The sequence below is a fragment of the Mesocricetus auratus genome, unplaced genomic scaffold (genome assembly GCF_017639785.1).
Source record: "Mesocricetus auratus isolate SY011 unplaced genomic scaffold, BCM_Maur_2.0 Super-Scaffold_6730, whole genome shotgun sequence".
Taxonomy (NCBI): Eukaryota; Metazoa; Chordata; class Mammalia; order Rodentia; family Cricetidae; genus Mesocricetus; species Mesocricetus auratus.
This window is the reverse complement of record NW_024429184.1, coordinates 62661472-62687779: the sequence shown is the minus strand read 5'-3', so window position 1 is coordinate 62687779 and position 26308 is coordinate 62661472. Positions and strand designations below refer to the sequence as shown.

The following is a 26308-nucleotide window of genomic DNA, read 5'->3' as shown; positions in this document are numbered from 1 at the left end:
TGCCCTGACAAGAATGTGTCTGCACATACATTCTGAATACATAAATGTTGAATTGTGTTAAACAGTGATATGTATACTTCAGAGGCCAGTCGTATGATGTGGAAATTATACCCCGATAGTCACTGTGGAAAGGTATTACTGCAGGCCAGCGAGATGGTTGCGTGGGTCGAAGCACCGGCCGCCCATCCTGATGACCTGACTTTGATTCCTGAACTCACACGGTAGAAGCAGAGAAGCTACGGTGACCTCCATGTGTGCTCTGGCACACATGTACACACAAAGTAAGTGTAAAAAGAACTACAAAGTATCACAGTAATTCAAGATGAGCCTGGTCATGTGGGTGTGCATGACAGTCGTGGACTGAAACATAAATTCCCTTACGGCAATCTACAGCGGTGATGTAATTTCAGCCAACGACTCAGCTGTCTGAGGGGACACAGAGGACTGGGATACACGGGTTCTAGAACTGCTGGGCAAAGCTGGAGAACAAAACCCACGGATCCAGTACTTAGTGGGGAAAAGCTCGTGCTGATGTGTTTCTATACTGACACACACGTACACATCAGTATATACATTACATGTATGTGTATGTTGTGATCTTTTAGAGATGAGAAGGGGCTGGAGAGGTTTTAGAACATGAACAACAAGATGCCGACAACACACAGTGCCACACCCACTTAGCTAGTCGAAGGAAGGAAGCAGGAGAGGCAAGTGTGAGGACAGCTTGCCAGACAGCTCCTGAGGCTGACTGACTCCTCACCCGAGGAGCGAGGAATGAGAGAGGGTCACTTTGCCTCCGTTCTGTTAAACATCTGGATAAAGGAAAGGCAAGCACTCTTGTTGTTGGCTAGGCTACTGTCCTTCAAGTGTACCTCCATAAATGTGTTTTTCCTTCTTTTAAAACAAAAGGTAACACAGAGCTGTCTGAAAGATCTGGAAGTTAAACATGCTGTTACTGTATTTCTCTACGCTCTCATTTGTGTGTTCCCACAGCTTAGTCAGTACCGACCTGCTCCTTTTCTGGAAGACCTGCCTTTGGTCACGGCCGGTTTCCTCTTCACAGGTGGGGCCTGGAAGGCAGAATGCTCCCTCCACCGCCGAAGCTGGAAGTTAATGAACTTCCACATCATGAAGGCTTGCGTGATGCAAATTGAGGCCAGAACAGCGATCCTGAAAAGCATGCAAAAAATATCAAAAAATTAAGAGTGTCGGAGGGTAACGCTGCAGAGTAAAAGCATTCTACTGTGATTTGATGGTAATGACTCATGATAACACTTCCATCTTGTTGACAAGATTATGCTGAGAATAATCATTTCATTGAGAAATTAATCTGAGAAGTTAAACAAGGGCCTTGTTATTATTATTCAATGTAGAAAGAAAACTGCAACAGGCATGAAACCAAACCAAGGGTTTCCCAGGCCTCAAGTGATCACCTCACTTATTAGACAGTGTGGTAACACAGCCAAGCAGTGCATATTTAGTAACAGTGGGACATTACAGTAACTGTACCTAACCGCCAGCACGTTGAAGTTTCCAGTACTTAAATCCAACTTCTGATTCTCTGCTCTCGCCAGGCCAAAACCAACAGTAAGGACTGAAAGAATTAAGGTCAGAAGTCTTCCCAAAACAAAAAGAACTGCCCAGAGAGAAAATCTGCAAGAAAAATGTGCAAAGTCACAGTAACAAAATCAAGAGGAGATGGTTCTACTACAATTGGGTCCCCCTGAGCTAAGGCATATTCAAACAGTACCTCTTTTGTCTTTTGTGTGTCACGAGAGTGCATGTGTGTGGCTGAGCCTGTGGAGGCCACAATCAGCAAGGGTATCGTCCTCAGCCATTCCCCAGCTATTGTCTGAGAGAAGGCCTCTCACTGAAACTAGAACTGACCAGCTGGCAAGCGTGGCTTGCCCACCCCAGGACCTCCTGTTGCCACCCCCTCCCTGCCTTTTCACATGAGGCTGGGGATCTGAACTCAGGTCCTCATGCTTGCACATCCAGCACTTTCCCACTACGTCATCTCTCTGCCTCCTAAAACAGCACTTCTTATTCTTCAGAAAAGGGTTTCTGCACTCAGATGCCGGGGACATTCTGCACACTGCGGCACACTGTCAGAGGCCCACGGCACTGCTTACCCTGTTAGGTTTTAAGAACTCTTGTGGACAACTGCCTAACACTTCTGTTCATTAGGTACCTGCAACGTGCTTCAGAACTTACACTGACTGACTGGAGCGTGTGGAGTAAAGGTCAAGACAGACAGCCGCTGCCAACAACTTCCATTTCAGAGTTTACATACGGCACTCTTTACAAGCTACACCTTTCTAATTCTAACTTTTGATCTGGTTTTCCCCATTAAAAATTTTCATATTTTTAAGGATATATCATCCATTCCTTTACTTTCTTTCTTTTAAAGCCATTTTATTTGTTGGATGAATGCTGAATGGGGTTGGTGGGGGTGCATGTAGGCCATGGCCATGTGTGGAGATCTGAGAAACTGTGGATTTGGTTCTTTTCTCGCACCTTTATGGTTTCTGGGGCGCGGATTCAGGCCATCAGGACTGGGTGGGAGACACTTTTCTTCTGGGCCATCGCCACCCCTTATTTTCTTCGTGAGTCTTCTCTATCACTCATTTTCTCAAAAGGAAACTATGCTAGTGCAGGCACACTTGCCCCCCCAAAAACCCCTCACAAACACTAAGTCCAATACAGTATCTCTCTAGCTAAGAAAGACTGCTTTTTAAAAACTAAAATATAAAGCATAAACATTGCTAAGCAGTTCCATTTTCTTCTAGTGTACTAACAAAACTGCAGAATTCAGGGACACGGGCTTTGACAATAGACTGACTTCAGACACCTGGTGAACAAGCAGAGGATAAGACTGTACCTACCCTTTCTGATACTTCTCATCACTAAAATAAAACAGACGGGAAATGTGGAAAAGAAACTCAACAAAATAGTGCAGCACCAGGAGAACAAGGCCCAGGTGGTTCAAGCTGTGGAGAGAATACAGGAAGGAAGGTTAATTGCCAACTCTGATCAGTTAGTACACTATCCGCTAGTCGACTTATACCCACGCCAAACCCCAACTCACTTCAAAAGGTAAGCCCCAGCGATGTGGAAGAGGTAAAGCCCGATGTAGACGAGCTGACGAGGGATATCTTCCTGCAAGTGCAAAGCACCAGAGATGAAGAGCACGGCCAACACTTTCATTTTTAACTGCACCACCCGTACAGCCTCTTCCTTCCTTCCATCCCGATGACTTTGTGTCTTAGAACCAACAGGGTCAATAATGACGGCAGGTGAAACACCCTCACTACCCAAACTCCCCTGGCTGCTTAAGCAGCACCAACAGCTTTCAAAACGACAATTATCCAGGAACCTTTTCCTGAGTAGAAGTTCCCTTAGTTGCATACAACAAGTGTTTCCGTAGCAGTGCCTGTTCTCCCAAGGAGTGCCGCAGAAAATTAGTAAAGACGAAGGGAACCAGTTCTGGGCTTCCCATAGTCATGGGCTTGGGCAAGGCAGCTCATCGCTGTAGCAGAGGCCTAAAACCAACACCAGGGAGGAGAGCAGAAGCGAGGAGACGGGAGCGAGCACACAACCACAGGGAGCCACTGGACAACACACAGCAGCCCGTGGAAGAACTAACTAAAAATGATGGCTTCAGCGCAGTCCCGGGTCAAACGCCCCGTCGTTCTCCGGTCCCCATGGGAGGAAGCCACGTGGCTTGAAGGTCTCACGTCTGAAGCTGATGATCACACTCTAGTCTAGCACCCAGGCTCTGGTGCTTACACAGTCACTTAGGTGTGGGGGAAGGGAGAGAACCAAGAGGGCTGGGTGCAACTAAATCAGTTTGCTGGGTGGTAGGGGAGTCAGCCAGCTTTCCCAGGACAGCTCCTCAGAGTGGAAACTATAGGCTAGCCTAAGGCAAACTGGGAGAGGCGGGAGATACGCGGCCCAGTACATTCTCAGGCACAGTCCTGTCATTTTGTTATGGGAAGTAACTTTCTCCACTAGAAGCCACATTCAGATTTTGCTTATGACTAACAGACAAAAATACTTACAACAATGAGTCATTTAATAAAAATGTTTCCAAGTCATTTTACTTTTCACATAGTTTTCAGAGAGTTTCGTGGTGTGGTTCTAGTGTGTGCCGTCATGTCAGGCTACATACACCTTCCATAACTATGAAAGGTGGAAATCATGGAGTGCCATAAAATTTGGATTATTTCATTTTTCATGGAAAGTCTAATTAGTATGCTTAAATCATGAATCCCAAAGCTATAAATAACTTTAAGTAACACTTTTACTTGTTATTCCAGAATTTTTTAAAGATTTATTTATTTATTTATTGTGAATGCAGTGCTCTGTCTGCATGTATGCCTGCATGCCAAAAGAGGGCACCAGATCTCATTACTGATGACTATGAGCTGGAATTGAACTCAGGACCTCTGCAGGAGCCATCTATTCTATTAAAGAATTATTCTCTTTCTATTTTCATAAGAAAACACATTTCTTGACACTAAAAGTAAACTTTACTACAAAACATCACATATATGCTTATAAAAGGCAAAGATTTCCCCAATAGCCCATCTTAAGCTGACATTTTTAAAAGCTCTCATATTACAGAGGTCTATATTGACTATTTTGAGTAATATGTCTATGAAAGGCACACACAGCTTAAAATACTTCCACCATGGCCACCTTCAACCCCTTCTCCAGGTCCAAGGGCAGACTCTGAAAAAAGCTTTGAAATGATTCAATGGGAAACTCACTGCTGAGGGACAGATTAGAAAGATGGAACTGTGGCTGTCAAGAGGGAGGAATGAGGAAAAAAACATCACTTATACTATCTAACATCAAAGCTAATTTGATTGTCAGCAACAAAACATCTTCCTATCAAGGACACTAAGCTCTCTGCCACCAACACACCTCTCTGATCGTTAACAGTGTTCTGTTCTTATTCATCCGCCTTTGAGACTGGTTCAAAACAATCACTGTACAAGTTTCTTCCAGTAAAGATTTCTTCCAAAAATAAATTTCATAGAGTAAATTTTAAGAAACCGTTTAACACATATGCAGCTGTTACTTTGAAATTATGCTAATTACTTGAAACAGTTACTTTCAACTGTCACGTGTAAGTGTTAAAAATAGATTCAGTTAAGTTCTAAGTTATGCAAATTATTCCATAAAAATTAGACTGCCTTTCTGGAGAAATGCCATCTGGCAGGGATTATAAGAAAAAAACTTTAGAAGCTAAAATGAACAACTGCTTTGGAAAGTTCCATTTCACTTACTAGGCCCAGTGAGCAAGATGCAGACAAAGATTAATAATGAAATCTAGAGGTATCATGCCCATGGTGTGCAAACACCTAAAGAAAGCTTAAAATAGTTGAGCTGTCCAATAGTAAAGCACCAAGAAACTATGATACTCTTTCTACGATTACACAGATGTTCCCTAAATCACTGTCCAGGCCATGAATGGTGCCACAAACCTATTACCTTCCCTCACTCAGGAGAGACTGAGGCAGGAGGATCATGAGTTATAGTCCAGACCGGAGCTACACAAAATCACCATCCTTAAAATAGTGTGTGTGCGTGTGTGTGTGTGTGTGTGTGTGTGTGTGTGTGTGTGTGTGTGTGTGTGTGTGTGTGTGTGTGTGTGTGTCTGGGGGTCTATCTAAAACGGCAGTTGTTAGCCACACATGGACAGAGGCACTGAGTAGGGCTAGTGTGACTAAGTGTGTCTGCATGTAGTTTCCAGGTAGCTGCAGACTTCTGTTCTGCACAGCACAGCTCTAGGACAACCTAACCCTCACAAGGGACAGACCAGGAAGAGAACCTGGAAACTGTGGGCCTAATAATTCTGAGACATACAAAGCCAAAGTACTTGTAGCACATACTTTTTAAAGACTATCTTACGGAGAGCAGGGGTAAATCGGTAAATGGTTGTCATAACTCCACTTAGGGAAACTCAAACTAAGGGATTTAAAGGCAAAACCTTCTGATGGTGGTAAATGTGAGCATGAGGGATCGTGACTGTGCCTGCCATGGAGGCTAGCTTTCGGGAAGGGGCACCGAGAACTCCAGTAGCTTGTTTCTCTAAGCAGACACCTTTCCCCACAGGCTAAGAGGGGACTGCATCACCTCGCTCATCTCAGGAAGGGCTGCCCTGGTGAAAATTTAACTGAGGGTTACTTTTTTGTCAATGCTGAATTCTTTTGGACTTAGAGAACTGTTAGCTGTACTCCAACTAGTTACTTGTGAAATAAATCGCTAAACAACAACAGCAACAGACCCAAGACCAGTAAGAGGAAACTAATACATCTTAAAAAATGTGCTTACGTTTTAATTTAAATTACCACTAATTTACAAGTGAGCCATCACATGTTAAATCTAAAAGTTAAGCAAAATCGGAAGTTTTTTCAAAGAAGTGTTCAAGAGTTTCAGCTCTGGAATGAAGGGGAATTGGAAGAACGGCGGGAAAAGGCTGAGGCCAAGGACAGAGGGGTGTTCAGGGTTAGAGATGACAAACCATTTTTTAAGGTAAACCAAACTCAGCTTACTTTTTTGATTTTCTGGAAGTAGAGTTCAGGGAGCGCATGGAGCCAGTATGCCAACTGGGATATGTAGAAAAACTTCATTTGAAAGCTGTGTGAGAAAGCAAGAATTTCTTTTAAAATATAGTAAATAAAACAAAACAAACAAACAAACAAAGTGAACAGGCACAAGAAGCCACACTAGCCGAGCCGTCTATCTGTCATGTTTCACAAGACCTGTGACCCATCTTCAGGCAGCTCTGGGGCAGCCAGCCAGCTCAGTTTCCCCACCATCAGCCTCTGTCTTAGTTACCTAAGGCTGAGGAGTCAGCCATGCTAGCTAAGGAAAACACAGGAGCATGACTGATCCACAGACCTATAAGGGTCACCAACAGGGAACCGAGGCAAAAAGACCATCCGATGTCACAACGAAAGCCATTACTAGAAGAGGGAGGGGCTGATGTGAAGTAAGGGCTCACAGAGGAAATGGACCATCCCCAGGTCAGACACCCGGCTGTTCTCCTTAGTAAAATACAATTTCCACCCAGCTACAACATGGAGGAATGCAAACACATGGAGGTGAGGCCCAAGACAGGACGGAGGTGCGAAGGGTTGCCAGGAGATGCCTCTGAGTTACTCAGCAGTCTCCTTTTTACATTATCAACCTGTGGCCCCTCTGCCTGACTCTTGTCCCTTCTCACTCTCTGTAAGTTAAATGGCAAACACAAAGCCAATCTGAAGGTATTCCCAGAAGGTAATACAGCTGCATGTAAGTATGATGTTTATAGCTACAGCTTACAAAAGTTCAATACGCTACTATACATTTATTTGTTTCAATCAGAGCATGACTCAGTAAGGAGGATACTACTGTTGGATTTAAGACAAATACATGTGTGGCCATGTGACTCCCTTCCTTCATGAATTTTTCTCTAGTTTTCGGGTCACCTAGTATTCAGTGAGTACTATGTACAGGTGGGCAGCACCTACAATTGTCAAGCAGAGAGAGTAAGGTATACAACATCACAAAGAGACAGCTTCACTGTGGTAAAGGGGACAGTCTTGGTGGGTATGGATACAAAGCAGGCCTCACATCCATGAGATGATTAGGAACAGTCTAAATTATGCATAGATGCTATACAAATATAAACTGAACATTAGGTGCGAGGGACTCCTTGCAGTAGGAGCAGTGAGGAGAACTCCCATGCAGCAGTGGCACGAGGCAGAATGAGGCTTAAAGACAGAGGACCACTCACTGTCATCAGGACCACTGCCAGAAACAACATACAGATCCCAGGATACCAGCAAGACACAGGGAACCGCAGCCTCAGAGACAGTACAGAGCAGAGAAGAAATGAGGAGTGGAGAGATGCATGGGCACGGGAAGAGAAAGAGAAACCATGGAAACACGCAGCCATGCACACGGGAAGGACGAAGGTGCAGGAAGGGGAAAGAGCACCGGACTAAAACTGTTACAACCAGGATGGGGGAGGCAGATGGCTTATCAGCTAAGAGTACTTGCTGCTCTTCCCGAGGAGCCGGGTTTGACTCCTAGCACACCCATGGAGCCTCACAACCATCTAAAACTCCAGTTCCAGAGACCTGAAGCTGCCTTCTGACTTCCTCTCCATTCATACATGTAGGCAAAAAGTCACACACACATATAAAATAATCTTTTAAAAAGTGGTTCCAATCTCAAGTCTCAAGCTGGAAAAGGTAATGAGAACACACAAGCCAGCACACAGCTCTTTTTCCTTCTGACAGTGGTGATGCCACTGTCCTTATGCTGCAGGCCACATACCTGCTTCACGTTTAGCATCAAGCCCAGGAGAGATTAGCAGGAATGGATTTGGCTTGTTTGTGATAAGCACAGTCTTTAGTTAAGAAAGGCCTGACAAAAAATAAAATAACTTACGTCATCAGGTTATGGGGGTAAGCCCTCCAGAGGATAGTTGGATCTGAGATATAGTTTTCCTAAGAGACAGAAAAATTGGCCTATGAGTACTGCGCAGACATTTACAGTTCCCCACACAAGGTTCCGGAGAGCAAGCTAAGATCAAGCATTTCAGCTCTTCTAATGTGATGTGAATGGCTTGTATTGGTCAAGTGAAGTGAGTATGAGACATGAAATCAACACAGTTCCCAATTTTCAAGTATCTTTCAGTTCAATACTGGAGAGTAAGAAGTGCTGGCACACAAACACTACACAATAAACAACAATAGAATGTAGCAGGGGTAGACCAGCTTTGTAAGGATATATTTTAGTCATGTAATCAGAGAATCGAAAACAGTACTTCTTAATGGAAGTTTACAATGATGCAATTCATACAATGTTATGCAACCCCTTTTCTTAAAAAACTGGATGTATTTGATGAAAATTACAAGAAACAAAGCAAAAAAACCACTCCAAAACCTAAGATGATGACTTTAAGAAGTCCTGGGTGCAACTTTTTTTTTTTTTCTGAGACAAGGTTTCTCTGCATAGCCCTGGCTCTCCTGCAACTCACTCTATGGACCAGGCTGGCCTTCAAATCACAGAGACCTGCCTGCCTCTGCCTTGCAAGTGCTGGGATAAAGAGTACATGCCACCACTGACTGGCCTGGTGTAACTCTTACATTGAAAGCTTCTATAATACAGATTTAAACTGACATGTCCTTTATGTCTATCACATCAGTAAGACGGGCACTGGACTGACAGTTAAGTGCTAGATCCTGGGCATCCTACTTTGGCTGTTATTAATCTCCACCATGATTGATGATTTCAAAGATTCATGTGTTTAACAATCTCAAAAGTGTGTAAAGCCACGTAACGGGTAAGAACGTGTGTGTGTGTGTGTGTGTGTCTGCGTGAGCACACTGTTATTTAATACTAAAGTTGGCAGTGTCTCCCTTCTCCTTATTAAAGACAGCTAAAGATTCTGATTGCCTTACTTGAACATTTATACACTAAGTTGCTTGGGAGCCACCCGGACTGTCTCAAGGAGGAACTGACTTCTGCTTATCTAACCTCGGGCCAACATGAGATCCTCTTTGTTACGGGGAGATCTGCAGTTGACAACAAGATAAAATAACGACATCCCATCACTGAAAACTATGTGCCGTGCTGGAAACAGTGGCAGCTTAGACTTCCTGCAATCTGAAAAGAGTCTGCTGGAAACCTTTTGCTTTTTGTTTGTTTGTTTTGTTTTTGTTTTTCTGAGACAGGGTTTCTCTGGGTAGCTGTGTAGACCAGCTTGGTCTCCAACTCACAGAGATCTGCCTGCTGGAAACTCTTAATCATACTCATTCATGAGCAGACTTCTTAGTGTTAAATGAAATTCAAGACCAATACCGAGTGACATACTTACAGAGATGAGAATGAATGTGCCCCAGACACAAGCAAAAAGGTAGAATGCACTAAGCTGGCCAGATTCATTAAACTTGCTGTGTTTGGTTTTAGAGAAGTGCATTCGTCTGTTAATTTTCTAAAAACAAAAGCAGGTGTTAGTCAGAAAGAACAAATCACAAAATACACATAATATATGATGATCACAGTATGGAGCTAGTAGTGTTTTACAAAATAGGGATTTCTGAGATTGTATACTTACATCCAACACATACTCCTGAATTATGGCATGAATAATTATCGCCACTAGCATGTAGAAGAAAACTGTAGCCAAATCTTTGAAACCATAGGAATAAAGGGATGCTGATTCAGTAGCTTGTTCCTCTGAAGGCCAAAAAGGACACACACAAAAAAATATATGTGAGATTATGAAAACAGCACTCAGTACAACACAGTCATGGAAACAAACAATAGGGGATAAACTTGAGTAAAAGTTCTACAGGGATATCATAGACAGTTTCTCCTGAGTGTCTTGAGCCACGGAGGAATGAAAACCAAAGAGGCTGTCTACCACCCAGAGATTCAGGGATAATTTGACACATGTTAGTCACAGCCACCAGAAACCACACGCTACCTGGCAGACCTTTACCTTGTCTACTCTCTTGCCCTCTTGAGAGCCTCTGCAGGCCCCTTGCTGGGCTTGACTGAACCCTCCACTATGATCCTCTAATTTGACTTGTCTGCTTTATTGCTGGTTCCTAAGCACCAGAGAGATGCGGCTACTACTTAAAAGTTATGTTAATTTTGGAATTTGCCTTGATTTTTCAAAACATGTGATAGTATTTATGAGTTGCTGGCACCTGTTCTTGGAGTTTTGAGGTCTGTTTAGGGGCATTTAGGTGACAACATCATTCTGGCATCTCAACGCTATAGTCGTTCAACCAAGCATCTATAAAACTACACAGAATAGAATAAACTTATCCTGTCCCCTGGTCTTCCGCCAAGGTGGGAAACCCCAAAGCGGATTACTGCCAGACACATTCCCATTTCCTGAAGTCGGCATCCATAGTCCACCACAGTCCTCTGTTCGCCAGCAGCCAATTTCCCACAACAGTTTAATCTCTGCATGGCATGACTTGGAAATAAAACTTACTAAAATGGAAGTATACTTTGGATACAATTATCTGATAATTTCTAGAGTTTATCAATATTTTCTCTAGTCAAAATACTTGCTAAAGGCAGAATACAACAACAACAACAAAAAAGAAAATGTCTGAAGGGCTTATCCCTGGTCTAGAATATAACAAAGGGCAGAAAAACTGAACTGGAGGAACACTGCACCTATAGAAATAGCTGTACAACAACCTAAACAAGTATTCTCAGGATTTCCTACAGGAAATGATTAGAGGAAGCAATACAAAAAATTCTCTGATGGAATTTCAAGATCATACACAAAATATATAATAAACCATAAACACATAAAAACAGGTTTCATACACTGTTTAGGATAAAATAAAGCCGGGACACTAGAGATTAACAAGACTTTAGTGTCCATAGATACTTCCAAATTTGTTCAATTGTCTGTCTACATAAGTACCTACCTGTTGCAGGCTGAGTAACATTATACTGAAGAGCAACAAAGACGATGGCTGCTTTTGCTGTTATCTGGGGGAGAAAGCATGAAAAAGAGCAGTTGTGACTCTGTCCCAAATGAATACATCAAGGGCAAAAAGACTGCAAATTCTGCCCCTGGTTCCATGAAGCAAGGCCCCCTATTCTGTGGCACCTTGGGTAGACACAGTGGGGACTTATGACCGTAAGTAGCATCTGGAGTTAGGACAATTCCCCAGAGGATTTTTCTGTAATTCAGACCACATGACCCATGTGTACTGTTGACATTTCAAAAAACGGTAGCTTTGGTTGACCCAATAAGCAATGATTTATGAAATATTGATTTTCTATTATACACAATCACCGTGACGTTCCTATCAAGGAAAATGTGTAAGTTAATAAAAGGAAGCAAAGATGGATCACATGCAGGGTCAGTGTGTCCATCCCTCCTTCCTTTACACATCTGGCTAACTGGTCAGCAGGTATTTCATTAACTAGACTACTGGTCAAAGGAAAGTGGCCAGAATGCAAAGACGAAATGTTTACTTAGCACTTGGAAGCACTAGGGCCAGTGCTCCACAAGAAAGGCTCAAATGCAGATGAATGAACTAATCCCATGACAAGAGGCTGGGTTGCATCAGGCGTGGTAAACAGACTGTTAACATACTGCAGGATCTGTGCCAGCAGCCTTACACTACAGGTACGGGATAAAGGACCAAGCTCTTTGCTTTTCCTTGGGGTAGGAAATGCTTCTCAGAGGTGTGGTGCAAGAGCTTGTCTGACATTCCCGAGGTGCACAAGGGAATGAAAATGGCAGCAGAGAGAAACAAGGTAAATTTAAGGTCAGGGCCCAGTATACACACCAGAGGCAGAAAAGCATATAAACAGTACTGAGTTGCTTCAATGTGATCGCAAGATTTTAAGGCGGGGTGCTTCTTCCTTTTGTAGCCTAAACGGGTTCTCCACATCCCTGCCACAGTCGTCTTCGGACCCTGTTCCCCACTCTACCTTCCTTGGACTATCTTCCTAGTACAGTGTGACCGGCACACCTCCGTCTCTCTTCTGGCACCCATCCGGTCTTCTACTCTACCCATTAGAAAATAAGCACTATCTGAGCTGGGGCCTTGCTTCTGTCATCCTGTCACTGTATGCTCAGAACCTAGTGTGGCGAGGCTGGAGAGATGACTCGGCCTGTAAGGGCCCTGTTACCACGTCTGACAACCTGAGTTCAATTCCAGCAGCCCACACGGAAGAGGGAGAGAACTGACTCCTGTTACATTGGCTTCTGACCTACACACAGTAAGGTGATGAATGCAATGGTAATTTTAACCTAGCATGGGATCTAGAAAACACTAGGCAATTCATCAGTATTACAGAGTAAACAGAAGATGAAGCACCACACAGTACACATGCAAGTCATCCAACGAAGGATACTAAAGTCAGCACTAGAACCGTGGCAGAGGGATAGAGGAGGCACTCAGGAGGCCGAGTATGACTTGGCAAGCAAAGGGAAGGGTCCCAGGTTACTTACCAGTGTTTACAACTTGTACAACAAGGTGGCAAATGCAAATAAAAATGTGGACCACAAGAACAGCAAGTTTTGAACAGAAGGGAAGAAACTGATCAACTAATTGAGATTTCTAAATGATACATGGTTGCAAAGAGCTACAGGAAGCTGATATCCAAATCTAGAATCCAGCAGGCAGAAGTTAGCTTAAAGACTTGGGAATTACTATATCCAGACAGAAGTTGAGCTGCGGGAGTTTATCCATCATCTACGAAAGTGTAGGTCTGCAGAGCGCACAGAAAACGTCAAAAGTCAAGTCCTTGCTACCCTCGGGTAAGTGTCTCCTAAAGGCCCATGTGCCAAAGGTTGGGCGTCAGCCCATGGAACTCCTAGGACGTTTAGTTCATGGAGCCTGGTGGGAGCTTTCCTGGTCACGAGGACTGTGAGACCCTACTGCCTCTCTCTTGCTTCTCTGCCATGAAATGGCCAGCTGCTGCTCCATCCGGTGCACTCTGCCATTATGTTTCACTCTGCCACACCCCAAAGCAGTTGGGTCAGCTCAGGCTGACCTGACTTCCATAACTGTGACATTAAGGGCCACGGGGTACTGAACTGAAAAGTCTGGCATCCCCAAAGTCAAGAGAAAAATGCTCGGGAAAAAAAAATGAATGGATTTACAAAGTCACGTTTTCCAAAAGGTGAGATAAAGAGAAGGCATCACGTGTCACAGCTTGAGAGATGTCAATGAAGGGTTTAGAGAAGTCAAACTGCAGTGCAATGAAATCCTAAGAGTGACAAGATGGTGCCAGACTCTCTTAGCAGGCAGTCACGATGATGCCGTCTTTGGGAGTGGAAAGATAATGAGCTTGTGCCCATGGACAGTTCCCAGGGGAAAGGAAGAATTAATACAAAGAGGAAAACATGGAGAAAATGTGTTAGGAAGGGAACTGTAAGCAGGGTTCTCTTGACTGCCTCCTTCTCAGCTGTGATGGTAACTCAGGCTAAGTCTCCCTTATCCACATGCCAGAGATCAACAGCAATTTGGTTTTTTGTTTTTAAACTCTAAAGTGTCTGCATGTATGCCATGGGATGTTCTGCAGAGGGGACTAGGCTCTAAGCATGGAATTCATGTATGTTTTTTATATGCCATATACACTCCTATGTTTGATTATAAGGGATGGAATCATCTTACTCATGTGAACTGAAGAAATCTGTATACGGGGGAGTGAAGGGAGAATGAATGACAATAAGAATCCATCTACAGCCACGCAATCTCTGTGTATATGTATCCCCCCCCCCGTGTAGGCTGGTCTGATATCTGACATGTAGGTAAGGCTAGCCCAGAACTAGCATCATCTTCTTTCCTCAGCCCCTGCAGCCCTAGCATTACAGGGCTATACTACCACAGCAGCTGACATTTGATAAAACTTGTTTTACCTGCAAGCTGGGGGGCGGGGAGAGGCAGGAATGCAGTATTGCCTGGCCAGGACAAGGACAGCACTAAAATTGCAGATCATGTCTGGGGCAAAAATCTGTGAATCAACATGTGCATGATTTTTTTCTAGAACCCCTCAACACTGTGAATTGAGATGCATATAAAAAGCAGAAACAGCTGGGTATGCTGATGCATGTCTACAACCCCAGGACTCAGGAGGGCATAGCAGAAGGGTCACGAACCTGAGGCCAGCCTGTGCTACACACGAGGAAAAGGAGGTGAGGAAGGAGACCTAGGAAAAGGCAAAGCAAGGAACAGCAGTCTCCCCTTGAATGTGGTTTTCAGATATCTGTGGTCAACAGCGGCCTTGGAGACATGAAGACCGATAGGAAGGTCAGTTTTAAACCGTTATATGAGCAGTGTGATGAAACCGGGGCTGTCTCGCTCCACCAGTCACCCGTGTCCAGTGCATTCATCTTGTAGGCATTATTGGCCTGTTAGTAGCTGTTGTGGCTACTGGGTGAACTTTTAGGGCAGTGCTTGTGCCTGGTAACCTTTACACTGCGGCCTCATTTCATCTCATCTCACATTATACAGGTGGACTCAACGTAAGAGTAAGATAATGAGAGGCCACCGTCACATAACTGGTATTGGAGTATAACTGTTTCACCTTACTCCTGCTGCTAATCTTTCATCATACTTGGTTTATTAAATCATCGCAGATATTACGTACAGCGTAGTAAGGTATGTGGCTGCAGGCATCCTTGGGGTCCTAAATACTGTCCCTGTGGACAAGGTGCACTGAGTGTCTTTTAGCCAAGTAAAGTTTATAGGAAGAAAAGAGAAGCAATGAGAGTTAATATGAGGGAGGAAAGGAAGAGGCAAAGTTACGTGAGGACTAGCTGGAGAGTTGGCACAACAGTAGATGGGAAGTGTGGGAGGAGCAAACACTGTGTAGGCTGGGTCTGAACTCTGTTATTCTGGAATTCGTGATCTAGAGATAAATCAGGCCTAGGATTAAAAAAAAAAGTCTAGAATATGGTCACTAAAGTGAGTTACTGAACCAGGAGGCTATGAAGGCCGTTGAACAAAAGTGTTAAAAAAGGTACTGCATTAAAACTTGATGATAGGCCTGGGGAGGTCGCTCAGGTAGGTCTTACTGGTTGCCAAGCCTGACACTTGACTTTAATCTTTGGGGTGTCTGTGCTAGAAGGAGAAAATAAAATGGGATTTGGTGGGGCCACCAAGATGACGTGGCAGTTAAGGGCGACAACTTTGATTCCCTGAACACATATGATCAAAGGAGAGAACAGATTTCTTAAAGTTGTCCCCTGACCCCCATGTGTGTGCTGTGGGTATCTGGGCATGTATGTGTACACATCTACACTCTGTCTCTTCTGCTGACTCCATGACCCCCATTTTCAGTTTATAATATGAGGTCATCAATACCACAGTTAGAGAAAACTTTGTTTTCTTTTATACACAGCAAATGTAAATCTTCAAAGATAAATATGGTACCACATTCTAAACACAACAAAAATTAGATTATCCTTTTATGCAAGGCTTCCAAATAAAATTAAGATCTGGCTTCCAGCTGGCTTAGCATGTGACATTGGGCAGGAGAGGAGAGGAGGAAAACAGGAGTTACACCCACCAAAAATTGTACAGTGGAGATCATGCTTGCTGCCGTTTCCCAGCTGCCCAAGCTTCACATCCCATCTAGCACTGCTCTAGAAGTCGGCAGTGAGGCACATCCATGCAGAACATAACGTGCCACCCCGTGCCTACTGCATTAAATAGTAAAAATGGTCATTCTGCATATTTCCACCACTGTCCACTCATTAGAAAAAAGTTAAATTAATTCAGACCTATCTCAATAAGCTACCACAATCTCATGAGAGATCCAAGTCTATGCATGCAAAGTCATAGAATTTCAGTGGGTTTTTTTCAAGTGGCTATCAGCGGAGGCTTGATGTCTGTTCATATTATAAAGATGAGAAGTATTCTGTACTGTTAGAGGTAGGCATGGTTACCATATACACTGCATTCCCAAAAGGCATGTGAGTTTTTGACTATCAAATTCTACTTCTCCATCAGTTTACATAAAATTATTGTTTAAAAGACAGGGGGAAATGTCATGAAAGCAAGCTATGTTTAAAAATAAAATTTGGCTGGGTGTGGTGGTGTATATATTTAATCTCAGCACCAGGAGGCAGAGGCAGGCAGATTTCTGAGTTTGAGGTCAGCTTGGTCAAGAGAATGAGTTCCAGGACAACCAGGGCTACACAGAGAAACCGTGTGTGTGTGTGTGTGTGTGTGTGTGTGTGTGTGTGTGTGTGTGTGTGTGTGTATGTGTGTGTGAACAAACCACTAAACTGAAATACATAAATAAATAAAACTTATGGGATTGTATAGATGGCTTACTGGTTGGTAGTATTTGTTGTATTTCCAGCACCCACATAGCTCACAACTAACTCCAATTCCTAGGGATCTGACACCCTCTTTTGGTCTCCAAGAGCACCGGGTACACATGTAGTACACAGACATACATGAAGGCAAAACATCCAGAGACATAAAATATTTAAATTGAAAACTAAAACCAAATAGTAATAAAACATGTGGGTCAGTGGATAAAGGTACCTGCTGCCATCATCATCAGACCTGAATTTTATCACTAGAACCTGTATGGGAGATAGAAGGAGAGACCTAATCCCCATAAAGTTGTCCTCTCATCTCTACATATGTGCTGGAGTACAAAGACTCAACATCTGCAAGCCTATCAGGTACAAACAGCCAATGTATCCCTGACCACCATCTGCAAGATCACTCCTTTCAAAATGATTCTGTAAACCCCTTTAGTCTTCCATAGTATCCTTTCTAGGAAGCTTCCAAAGAATCCTTACAGCTTTTTTACTGTTCTATTTTTCCTACTTTAAATACAAAAATTTCTAATAGCATTTGCATTCTGTAGATAGATACCGACTGTAAAAAGAAAACATTATTTACAAGATTTGTATAAAAGTTCCTATAATCAAACGTTTCCCTCAGATTACTTCTTCCGAGAGAGAGAGAGAGAGAGAGAGAGAGAGAGAGAGAGAGAGAGAGAGAGAGAGAGCTTTTTTTTTTTTACTGCCATCTGTTTTCCAACCTGGATGAATTTCTAAGGAATAACCATAGCTACCTTCTTATAAGTCAAATATTGAGTGAGGCACGATACATATTAGTTAATTTAAGTTCTGATTCAGACTTGTAGAGTATTCCCATGTGCTTGTCTGTTTAGCTAGTAACACACCATGTTAGTTCTTGGTTTCACCATAAATCCCCCAATATTTCACCGCTATTCTTCCAGGTCTGCACAACAGCAGCGTCTCTGTATTTCAGTATACACACTGTACTTGTATAATTAGATTGACTGAGATTTAGCCACAATTATTTTAAAAGTCAAACAGCAAAAAACCCAGTCAGTCAGTTTCTCCTGTGCATAAATAATGTGTCTTCAAAACTTCCATCTTTAACATATGGTTAAAGAAAATGGACGACTTGCTCTGTTCTGTTTACCATTTTAACACTCACTCCTTTTGGGAGTGACTTTAAAAGCTTCTATTTAGGATTAAAACAATCCACTTAGTGTTAAAACTTTTAATCCCAGCACTTAGGAGGCAGAGGCAGGTGGTTTTTCTGAGTTCAAGGCCAGCCTGGTCTACAGAGTGAGTTCCAGGACTGCCAGGACTGCCACACAGAGAAACCCTGCCTCAAAAAGAACACAAGACAAACAAAAACCATTAACATAACAGTCAATTTCCCTGGAAAATGTGGCAAAAGAATACAAAGCAGACTACAAATACATAAAAACAGAGGTTGTGGTATTTCTAAGTGTTCAAATTTCTGGTTTATATTTCACTTTATTTAAAGCACTGCAAATAAGCCGTACAGATCCTCATATCCCTAAATCATGCCTCTCAAGTCGGGAGCTGTTACCACGAGAATGTGCAGATGGCCAGTCATAAAAAACTGTCTCGTATACTGTGCCTATAAAAGGACTGCATTTTATTTTCATTGCTTTACTATTCTTTTTAAGACAGGGAGGGACTTGGAATTCACTAAGCAGTCCACACTGGATTTGAACTCACAATTCTCCTGCGTTGGATTCTTGACAAGCATCTACCAACTATTTTAATATCATAGCATGAAAAAAGGCCATACATTCACACACATATTTACTATTGTGTGTGTTGCTGGTAAGCGAGCCCAGGACCACGCTTCTGACATATCAGAAGCCAGCGAGGACTAGATGGGGTATGGGGGTACAGGCCAAGCACAGAGCTCTTGCCTAACCCTGCACCATTTTACCACAGGGTCACACACCGAACCCTGCATTTTAAATACCGCCCAATCCGGTAACACTGTCAGACTTCTACAAACCCAATTATCTGACTGACTCTGCAACAACAGCTGTGTGCTTGTGCAAGTGACTTCTATTTCCCTTGTTAAGGGGAGACAAATTCGGTCTCAGATTTGGGTTGCCTAGTAGGCTTTTTGACAAAGTTAGTTCTACTTTCCCTTCATTCTGCCACCTCCTCAGTAGTGGCTACAACTGTATGTGACACTATCAGGAACATGTAGTACCATATGGAGACTCAGAAAAGTCTATTAGAAAAGAAGCAAACATAACATAGAAAGTTGTCTAATGATAACTTCACACACACACACACACCCCAAATGGGCTCAGTGGAAAAAATAAAAAAGTATTCACCTTTCATCACCGGCTGTCTCATTCCATTAGTTTCTTACTTTCACTCAAGTCTTTAGAGCTCTATTCTCGACAACAGAAAAAAATACTAGTAAAAATGAGTAATAAAATATCCTCACTAGGTTACACGCCAAGGGGAGAGGAGACAAAACGGTAATCATCAATATATTTAATGAGACTCGGAGGCTTACAGATAAAAAAAATGGAAGGGGGGAGGGAGTGGGCGGATGTACTGAAGAGGGTGGAAAAAACCCGTAGGATGTTACAGGTTCACCTTGCAAACTTCATTACCCACATTCAACAGCTGTTAAATAAGTCATCAAAACAGTCAGATCTGTGGGAAGAGAATTTACACACTCCTGACAGTCTCATCGCCTCTGCTTCAAGAAACGAAATCGCTCAACTCCTCAACACAGCTGTTGCGAACCCCGGTCGGGATCAGACCCGATCCTCCGGGAAGGGAGACCCAAGGCACAAAGTTAGGTGAGTGGCCGTCGGCAGGGCGAGGGGCCACCGGGTGCGGACACCCCGTCCCCGCCCTCCGTGCAGGCGGCGGCCGCCGCGGTGGGTCGGGGGGTCCCCACCAGTCACCCGGCCCTGCTGCCCTGGCCCCGGGTCCGCCCACCGCGCAGGGCCGGCGCCACGACCGCGCCCGCCGCCCCCGCCGGCCCCTCGCCGGCTGCCACGTAACCCTTCGCGGGAAGCAGGAACTGCGCGGCGCGGGAGGGGGCGGCGGGCCGGGCCGGGGCCGCAGGGCCGCGGGGGGCTGCGCAGCGCCGGCCGGCTCCTTTGGGGTCGCCTGCCTGGGCCGGGGATCAGTGGGGAGCCGGGGACCCGGACGGAGGAGGGCTCACCTCGAACATGAGCCCCAGCAGGAAGAGCATCGCCAGGCAGGAGACGATGTCCGCGTGATTCTGCAGCACGAATTCATGGCTCAGCAGCGGCGGGTTCTTGTTGCTCTTCTTGCGAATAGCCATGGTGGAGCCTCCGCCGCCTGTGCCTGCAGGTGCTCCCTCCGCCGGGTCCCGCGCTCTGGGCTGCTCACCGCCGCGCTGCCGCCGCCGCCGCCTCCCGCTGGCTGCTCCGCACAGCCCCGCCGCAGCCGCTCGCTGGGGCTTCACTTCCCATCCCACAGCCAGTACGCAGCCGCCGGGGCGGCCCGGAAAAAAAAAAAAAAGAGAGAGAGAGAGGAAAAAAAAAAAAAAGCCCGCAACCGAGGCGAGCATGCGCACCAGGGAGGGACCGCGCGCTCGCGCCCCGGCCGCGCCTGGCGGCCCACAGCGCCCCCTGTAGGCTGGAGGCCGCAGGACACGGCTGGCGCGCCGAGGCTTCGCGACCGGCCGGGGGTTGGGAGTCGTTTGGGGCGCGAGCTCCCTGGGAATGGTCCCTGTGGTGGTCGCGTGCCTCAGGGTGTGCGCGGTCGCCGGGTGCTTTCGCGCCTTCCTGGCCCATCCTGGTCTCGGTGCTACAGTGTTCTTCCACACTGATGGGCGGTTGTGTAAGCGACAGTCACCGTCCAGAAAATCTGGAAAACCAAGTAGCCTGCCTTTTTAAAGGGTCTTTCGATAGTTTGAGCATCCGACTTCAAACGTTGCAGCGGCCGAGCCAGGCATTGTGGCTGACTCCTGTAATCCCTTGTTTTGAGAGGCTGAGGCAGAAGTGCTGTTGAGTTTAATTCCAGCCAGGGCTACATAGCAACAGCTTGTTTCGAAGTGAATAAAAAGAAAAGAAAGGAAGAAAAAGACAGACAGACAGACAGACAGACTGACTGACAGATGGACTGATGGACTGGGTTTAAACTCTTGTTTGCCTCAGCTCTTTTGTGTTTTTTCCTCCAGACTCCCCCGCTCCACTGGGAGTTTAGATTTACTTGTTACGTGGTATTAACGCTGTTTAGGAAATTGAGAAGAAGATCCCTTGCCACCCCTCTTTCCTACTTGTGTTGAACCCGGAATCTTTATTTTTCCTTGCGATATCCAGAAGCCAAAAATCAATGTATGTTGCATCTTTTTATTATCCTTCGACATCTATTCCAGCCCCAAACCAAGGCAATTCAATCCCCATGACCACTCTCGTAAATCCCAGAAGGGGACCTGGCCTGGATGGAATATTACATCTCTGCGGTAATGATGGTGGTTTTGAAAGGTGCCTATTGAATCAATGCTCAATTTATTATCTGCATTTTCACAGACAACTTACTTCTGTGAGACCCAATTTCCTTATTTATGGATCTATTTAGTCAAAAAGTATGGACTGGGAGTCGACTCAGTACCAGGAAGTCAACTGAGGACTGGGAGCTCAAGGAAATTTTCAAATTAACCTATTCTTATGGGCTTTCATTCTCGTGCAGAGGGAGAATCTTTTAAAAGGAATTTGAAAGTGAACCGTGTTAAATGGAGCTGAAGCCTTGGGAGAAAAACACAGGGACTAGGACATGAGCAAGCTGCATTTTCCCAGGACGAGTAGAGGAAGCAAACCAGGTGAGTTTTATATGCTGGGAGGGTGGTGGTGCCCACACTAGCAATTAAAACGAGGTGCTCAGCAGAAAGACCACTAGACTTAGTTATTAGCTTCCTTTCTGGTTAAGTCACGAGTTTCACTTCCCTCCAGCCATCCCCACCTTTCAATGTTACCCCTCTAGAATGTTCTCTGGAAAAGCATTATTCTTCATTGCTTTCCCCTTTCCTCGTGGAAAGACAGCTGGACTAAACACCCCTTCATGACTGGTCCTGCCCACCCAAACAGGCTTGGTCCTGTCCTTCAGCCCCCTCCGGCCCCTGTCTCTTTTACCTGCATTACTGAACACTCATGCTAAGAAGCAATGCCACACTTCCTTTCTGCCCTTGTGTCAGCCTCTGTCTTAGGGACAATTGTTTGTCTTTTCTACTTAGCAGAGTTTGTGGTTCCTTCAAGTCTAGCTGACTAGTGACGTTTTTGAAACCTAACCAACCTTATCTTATGAATCCCATATATTTACAGAATTGTACAACTGTGTATATATGTATACATATACATACATGCATACACACACACACACACACACACATATATATATATATATATATATATATATATATATATATGAAACTTTGTGCAGATTGCCAATGTTCTGGTGTTGATGTAAATGCTCCCCAAAACTATGTGCTAAGATTTTCACCCAGGGTTGATGGGGCTATTAGGAGGCAATCCAGACTCTGGAAGGAGAGGCCCAGTTGGAGGAAGTGTGTTACTAGGAGCTTCCTATTTTGTTGCTTTTGTTTTGTATTTTAGACTGGGTCTCACTCTTTAACTCAAGTTGACCTCAGAGTCACTCAGTCTCCCTGCATCACCCTCCCGAATGCTGATTGTAGGCACGAACCACCATGCCTGACTGGGGGAAGAGTGTGGGGGCTGCCCTTCCTGAGTCCCTGGCTTCCTTTCCCTGTAAGTCTCGGTCTTTCCCTGTCCTTTGCTCTCCTGAGACAAGCAGCTTTGCTCCACCCCACCCCCTATGTCCCACGTCACCCTGAGACAGACATGATGGGACCAAGCAACCACGGACTGGAACCTCTGAAAATGGAATCGAGATTAAGTTGTCTAAGTCAGCTATTTGTCACAATGACAGGAAGCTGATTAGGACACCCATTTTTATGAGGTGGCATGCTGTATTCTGATTAAAAATCTGCCTTCCCATTAGGCAAGTGTTGCAAAGGAATGTGAAATCCTTCCATTGTATCTCTTAAGACTTGGCACTATATTGTCATGTGGATTTGCTTTTAGACAGCATCTCACTTACTCTGGGTGCCCAGACATCTGCCTGCTTCTGCCTCCTGAGTGCTGGGATAAAGGACATGCACACCACACACGGCCTTCAAGATTTAACTGAAACTTATTGAAACTCAATCATTTTTCATTAAAAACAGGCTTTACATGGACTCGAATGAAACTTGAAGACACTTTACCTAAGAGTCAAATATCAGAATGACTTGACATATAGTCTACTGACATACTAATCTTAGGCCACGTGAAGGGGCACTTTGTGATGCGTCAGTCAAGTCTTGAGTACCAGTCTGGGAATAACACAGACTTAGTCTTCCTTTTTAGAGTTCATCCCTGGAATGGAAGTTAGAATATAAGCCAGCATGCGGCTTTTCTTGTTATGTCACACAATGCTCGGCCAAGGCAATGTGAGGGGAAAGGGCTTGTTCTCGATCCTGGTTTAGAGGATGCAGTCCATCATTGTGAAGAAGTCATGGGTGGGAATGGGGGGGCCACTGCTCGCACTGCACCAGCGGTCAGGAAGCAGAGAGATGCTCTCGGTTGGTTTGAATGAAAAATGACCCCCAGAGGCTCAGGCATTTGAACACTTGGCCCTCAGTTGGTGGTACTGTTTGGATAGGTTTAGGAGAGGCAGCCTTCCTGGAGGAAGGGTACCACTGGCAACAGGCTCTGAGGGTGTAGAGAATCGCCTACTTCTAGTTCTGTCTCTGTACTTAGGGTTAAGATGTGATCTGTCGGTTTCCTGCTCCTGCCACCATGCCTGCTGCCTGCTGCCTGCTGCCACACCTCCTGGCAGTGGTGGACTCTTACCACTCTGGAACCATAAGCCCAAATAAACTCTTCCCTTAATATGTTACCTTGGTCATGGTATTTTATGATAGCAACACAAAGGTAATTAAGACAGTTACTCCTCCCCTCCTTCATTCATTCTGATATCCCTGCGCCCCCATACATAGGATGAGTCTTCCCTTCTTAGTTAAAATCTCTGGACTCTCCCTCAAAAAAAAACTCAAAGATATGTCTCCTGGTTGGTTTCAAATGCAGTCAAGGTGAAAATGAAGATTAACCCTTTGTCAATTTACTACCCAAACACATCGCCTTTAATCCATAGTCTTCAAAGGCTCATGGCCATCTCCCACTGCAAAATACATTTAGTTCAACTGTAAGGAACCCCCAAATCCTTAACATTCCCAGCATTGTGTGAAAGCTCAAAGTTTGAAGTCTTTTAAGACTCAAGGCAATCTCATAAATGGGAACCCGTATAGAAACATTAGGTGTGTCGAGCGGTGGTGGTGCACGCCTTTAATCCCAGCACTTGGGAGGCAGAGGCAGGCGGATCTCTGAGTTCGAGGCCAGGCTGGACCGATAGCCTCCAAAACAATACAGAGAAACACTGTTTTGTAAAACCAAAAAAAAAAAAAAAAAAAAAAAAAAAAAAAAAAAAAGAAAGAAACATTAGGTGCATACTTCAAAGCACAGTGGCACAGGACAGACCTTCCTGTTCCTAAACTTGAAATCCTTCAGGTCTGTGTCTGGCCTCTGGGGCTGGGTGAAGGCACCATTTATGTTCCAGTGGGCTTGGTGGTATGCTGTGTAGTTTTGTGTCAACTTGATACATGCTATAGTCACACAAAGGAGGGAACCTCAATTAAGAAAATGCCTCCACAAGATCATGCCTATATGGCGTTTTCTTAATTAGTGATTGATGCGGGAGAATCTAGTCCATTGTGGGTGGTGTCATCCCTGGGCTGGTGGTCCTGGCTTCTATAAGAAAGCAGGCCAAGCTAGTCATGGGGAGCAAGCCAGTAAGCAGCACCCCTCCATGGCCTCTGCATCAGCTCCTGCCTCCTGGATCTTTGGCTTCCTTCACTGATGGGCTATAATGTGGAAATGTAAGCCAAAGAAACCCTTTCCTCACTAACTTGTTCTTGGTGTTTCATCTCAGCAATAGAAACACCAATACACATAGCTGCAGACTTCAGCTCTTCTGTCTTTCACACTGTGACTTCCCTCTTAGATCAGCTTCCCTCTATGCCTGCAGCTTTCCTCAGGAAGCTATGTCTGGATACCTCCTATATCCCAGTGTTTCCATTATACCTTAGGACTTACCTCCATAGCTTCAGACAATGGTCTCTCAGGAGTCTAAGCTGGCCACACATTGCTTGTCCTTGGCCACTTGTTGGGAACCTTAATGCAAGCCCTTATGACCCTGTAATTCTTGAATTTTGCACAATTGCAAAGGTGGCACCCTGTGACTATGCTGCCAAGCTCCTTTGCCCATTTAAGCTGTGTTCTGGCACCTTCTACTGTAGTATTACTGACCTCTTTACACCTTGGTGACTGAACTTAGGAAACATTTCTCTGGGTGCTTGTTTTCAAGTAGGGACCCTGTTAGCAGTTTTTTTTTTTTTGTGTTTGTTTGTGTGTTTGTTTTTTAACAGTCTCTTTTCTTTCATATTGATGAGCATATTTTCCAGGTATGGTCCTGCTCCAGGGCACATGACTTAGTTGCTTTTTTTGTTGCTATGATAAACTACTCTGACAAGAGCACATTAAAAAAGGAACAGTTTTTTGGCTTGCAGTTTGAGGTTGCAGTCTGTCATGATGGGGAAATCACAGTGCCAGGAGCTTGAAGCTGCTTATAAACATCCAGTCACTGGGTGGTAGTGGTGCACACCTTTAATTCCAGCACTTGGGAGGCATTGGCAGGTGGATCTCTGTGAGTTTGAGGCCAGCCTTGTCCACATAGTGAGTTCCAGGACAGCTAGGACCATTACACAGAGAAACCCTGTCTCAAAAAAGCAAAAGCAACCCCCCCCCCCACACACGTCCATAGTAGGGAAAGGTTAATGCCTATGCTCAGCTCACTTTGCCTTGTTTTCACACAGTTCAGGATCCTGACCCAGAGAATGGTGTCACCTACAGTGGGTGGATCTTCCCACAATTAACCTAATGAAGATACCTCCCACCAAAGGATGCTCAGAAGCCCAGTCTGCCAGGTGAATCCAGAGCTCATCAAATAGACAACTGAGATTAGCCCACAGCAGCATTCCAGCCATTGCAGCTCCTTTCCTGGCACCTACGTTGTGTGCAGCTTTGAACTTGTTGCTGCTCCTTGTGCTGGATTAACTGAGAATGGCCTCTACAGGCTCGTGTGTTCGGATACGTGGTCTCCATTTGTTGGAACTATTTTGGGAGTGTTACAGGTGTGGTCTTGTTAGAGGACGTATATCACAGGGGACAGGTTTGAGGTTTCAAAAGACATGTGCCATCATTCCCAATGATTCCTTCTCTGTCTCCTACTTCTGACCAAGATGCACGATCTCAACTGCCCCTGCCTCTAACCCTCTGAAAGCATAGGCTTAGATTAAACCCATTCTCTTATAAA

At 44.7% G+C, this 26308-nt stretch overlaps 1 protein-coding gene and 1 long non-coding RNA gene across 3 annotated transcripts in view; one reads left to right on the top strand and one right to left on the bottom strand.

Moving 5' to 3' along the window:
• Nucleotides 1-20149, bottom strand: part of Tram1 (translocation associated membrane protein 1) — a 25420-nt gene extending 5271 nt beyond the window's left edge. The window contains exons 1-10 of one of the 2 annotated variants that reach the window (XM_040741427.1): nucleotides 20016-20149; nucleotides 11460-11523; nucleotides 10121-10242; nucleotides 9881-9997; nucleotides 8449-8507; nucleotides 6564-6648; nucleotides 3089-3159; nucleotides 2886-2990; nucleotides 1510-1653; nucleotides 1010-1170 (exon numbers count right to left, since the gene is read on the bottom strand). In XM_040741427.1, the coding sequence (XP_040597361.1) occupies nucleotides 1010-1170; nucleotides 1510-1653; nucleotides 2886-2990; nucleotides 3089-3159; nucleotides 6564-6648; nucleotides 8449-8507; nucleotides 9881-9997; nucleotides 10121-10242; nucleotides 11460-11523; nucleotides 20016-20138 (1051 nt within the window). In that variant the 5' untranslated portion in view covers nucleotides 20139-20149. Of the gene's footprint in view, nucleotides 1-1009; nucleotides 1171-1509; nucleotides 1654-2885; nucleotides 2991-3088; nucleotides 3160-6563; nucleotides 6649-8448; nucleotides 8508-9880; nucleotides 9998-10120; nucleotides 10243-11459; nucleotides 11524-19164; nucleotides 19189-20015 lie in introns of those variants that run through there. The other variant, XM_040741428.1, reaches the window with a different exon arrangement.
• On the top strand, nucleotides 19434-26308 carry LOC121138769. The gene is made up of 3 exons (XR_005875633.1): nucleotides 19434-19644; nucleotides 21512-21641; nucleotides 25809-26308. It is a non-coding gene; the product is annotated as an uncharacterized LOC121138769 (long non-coding RNA).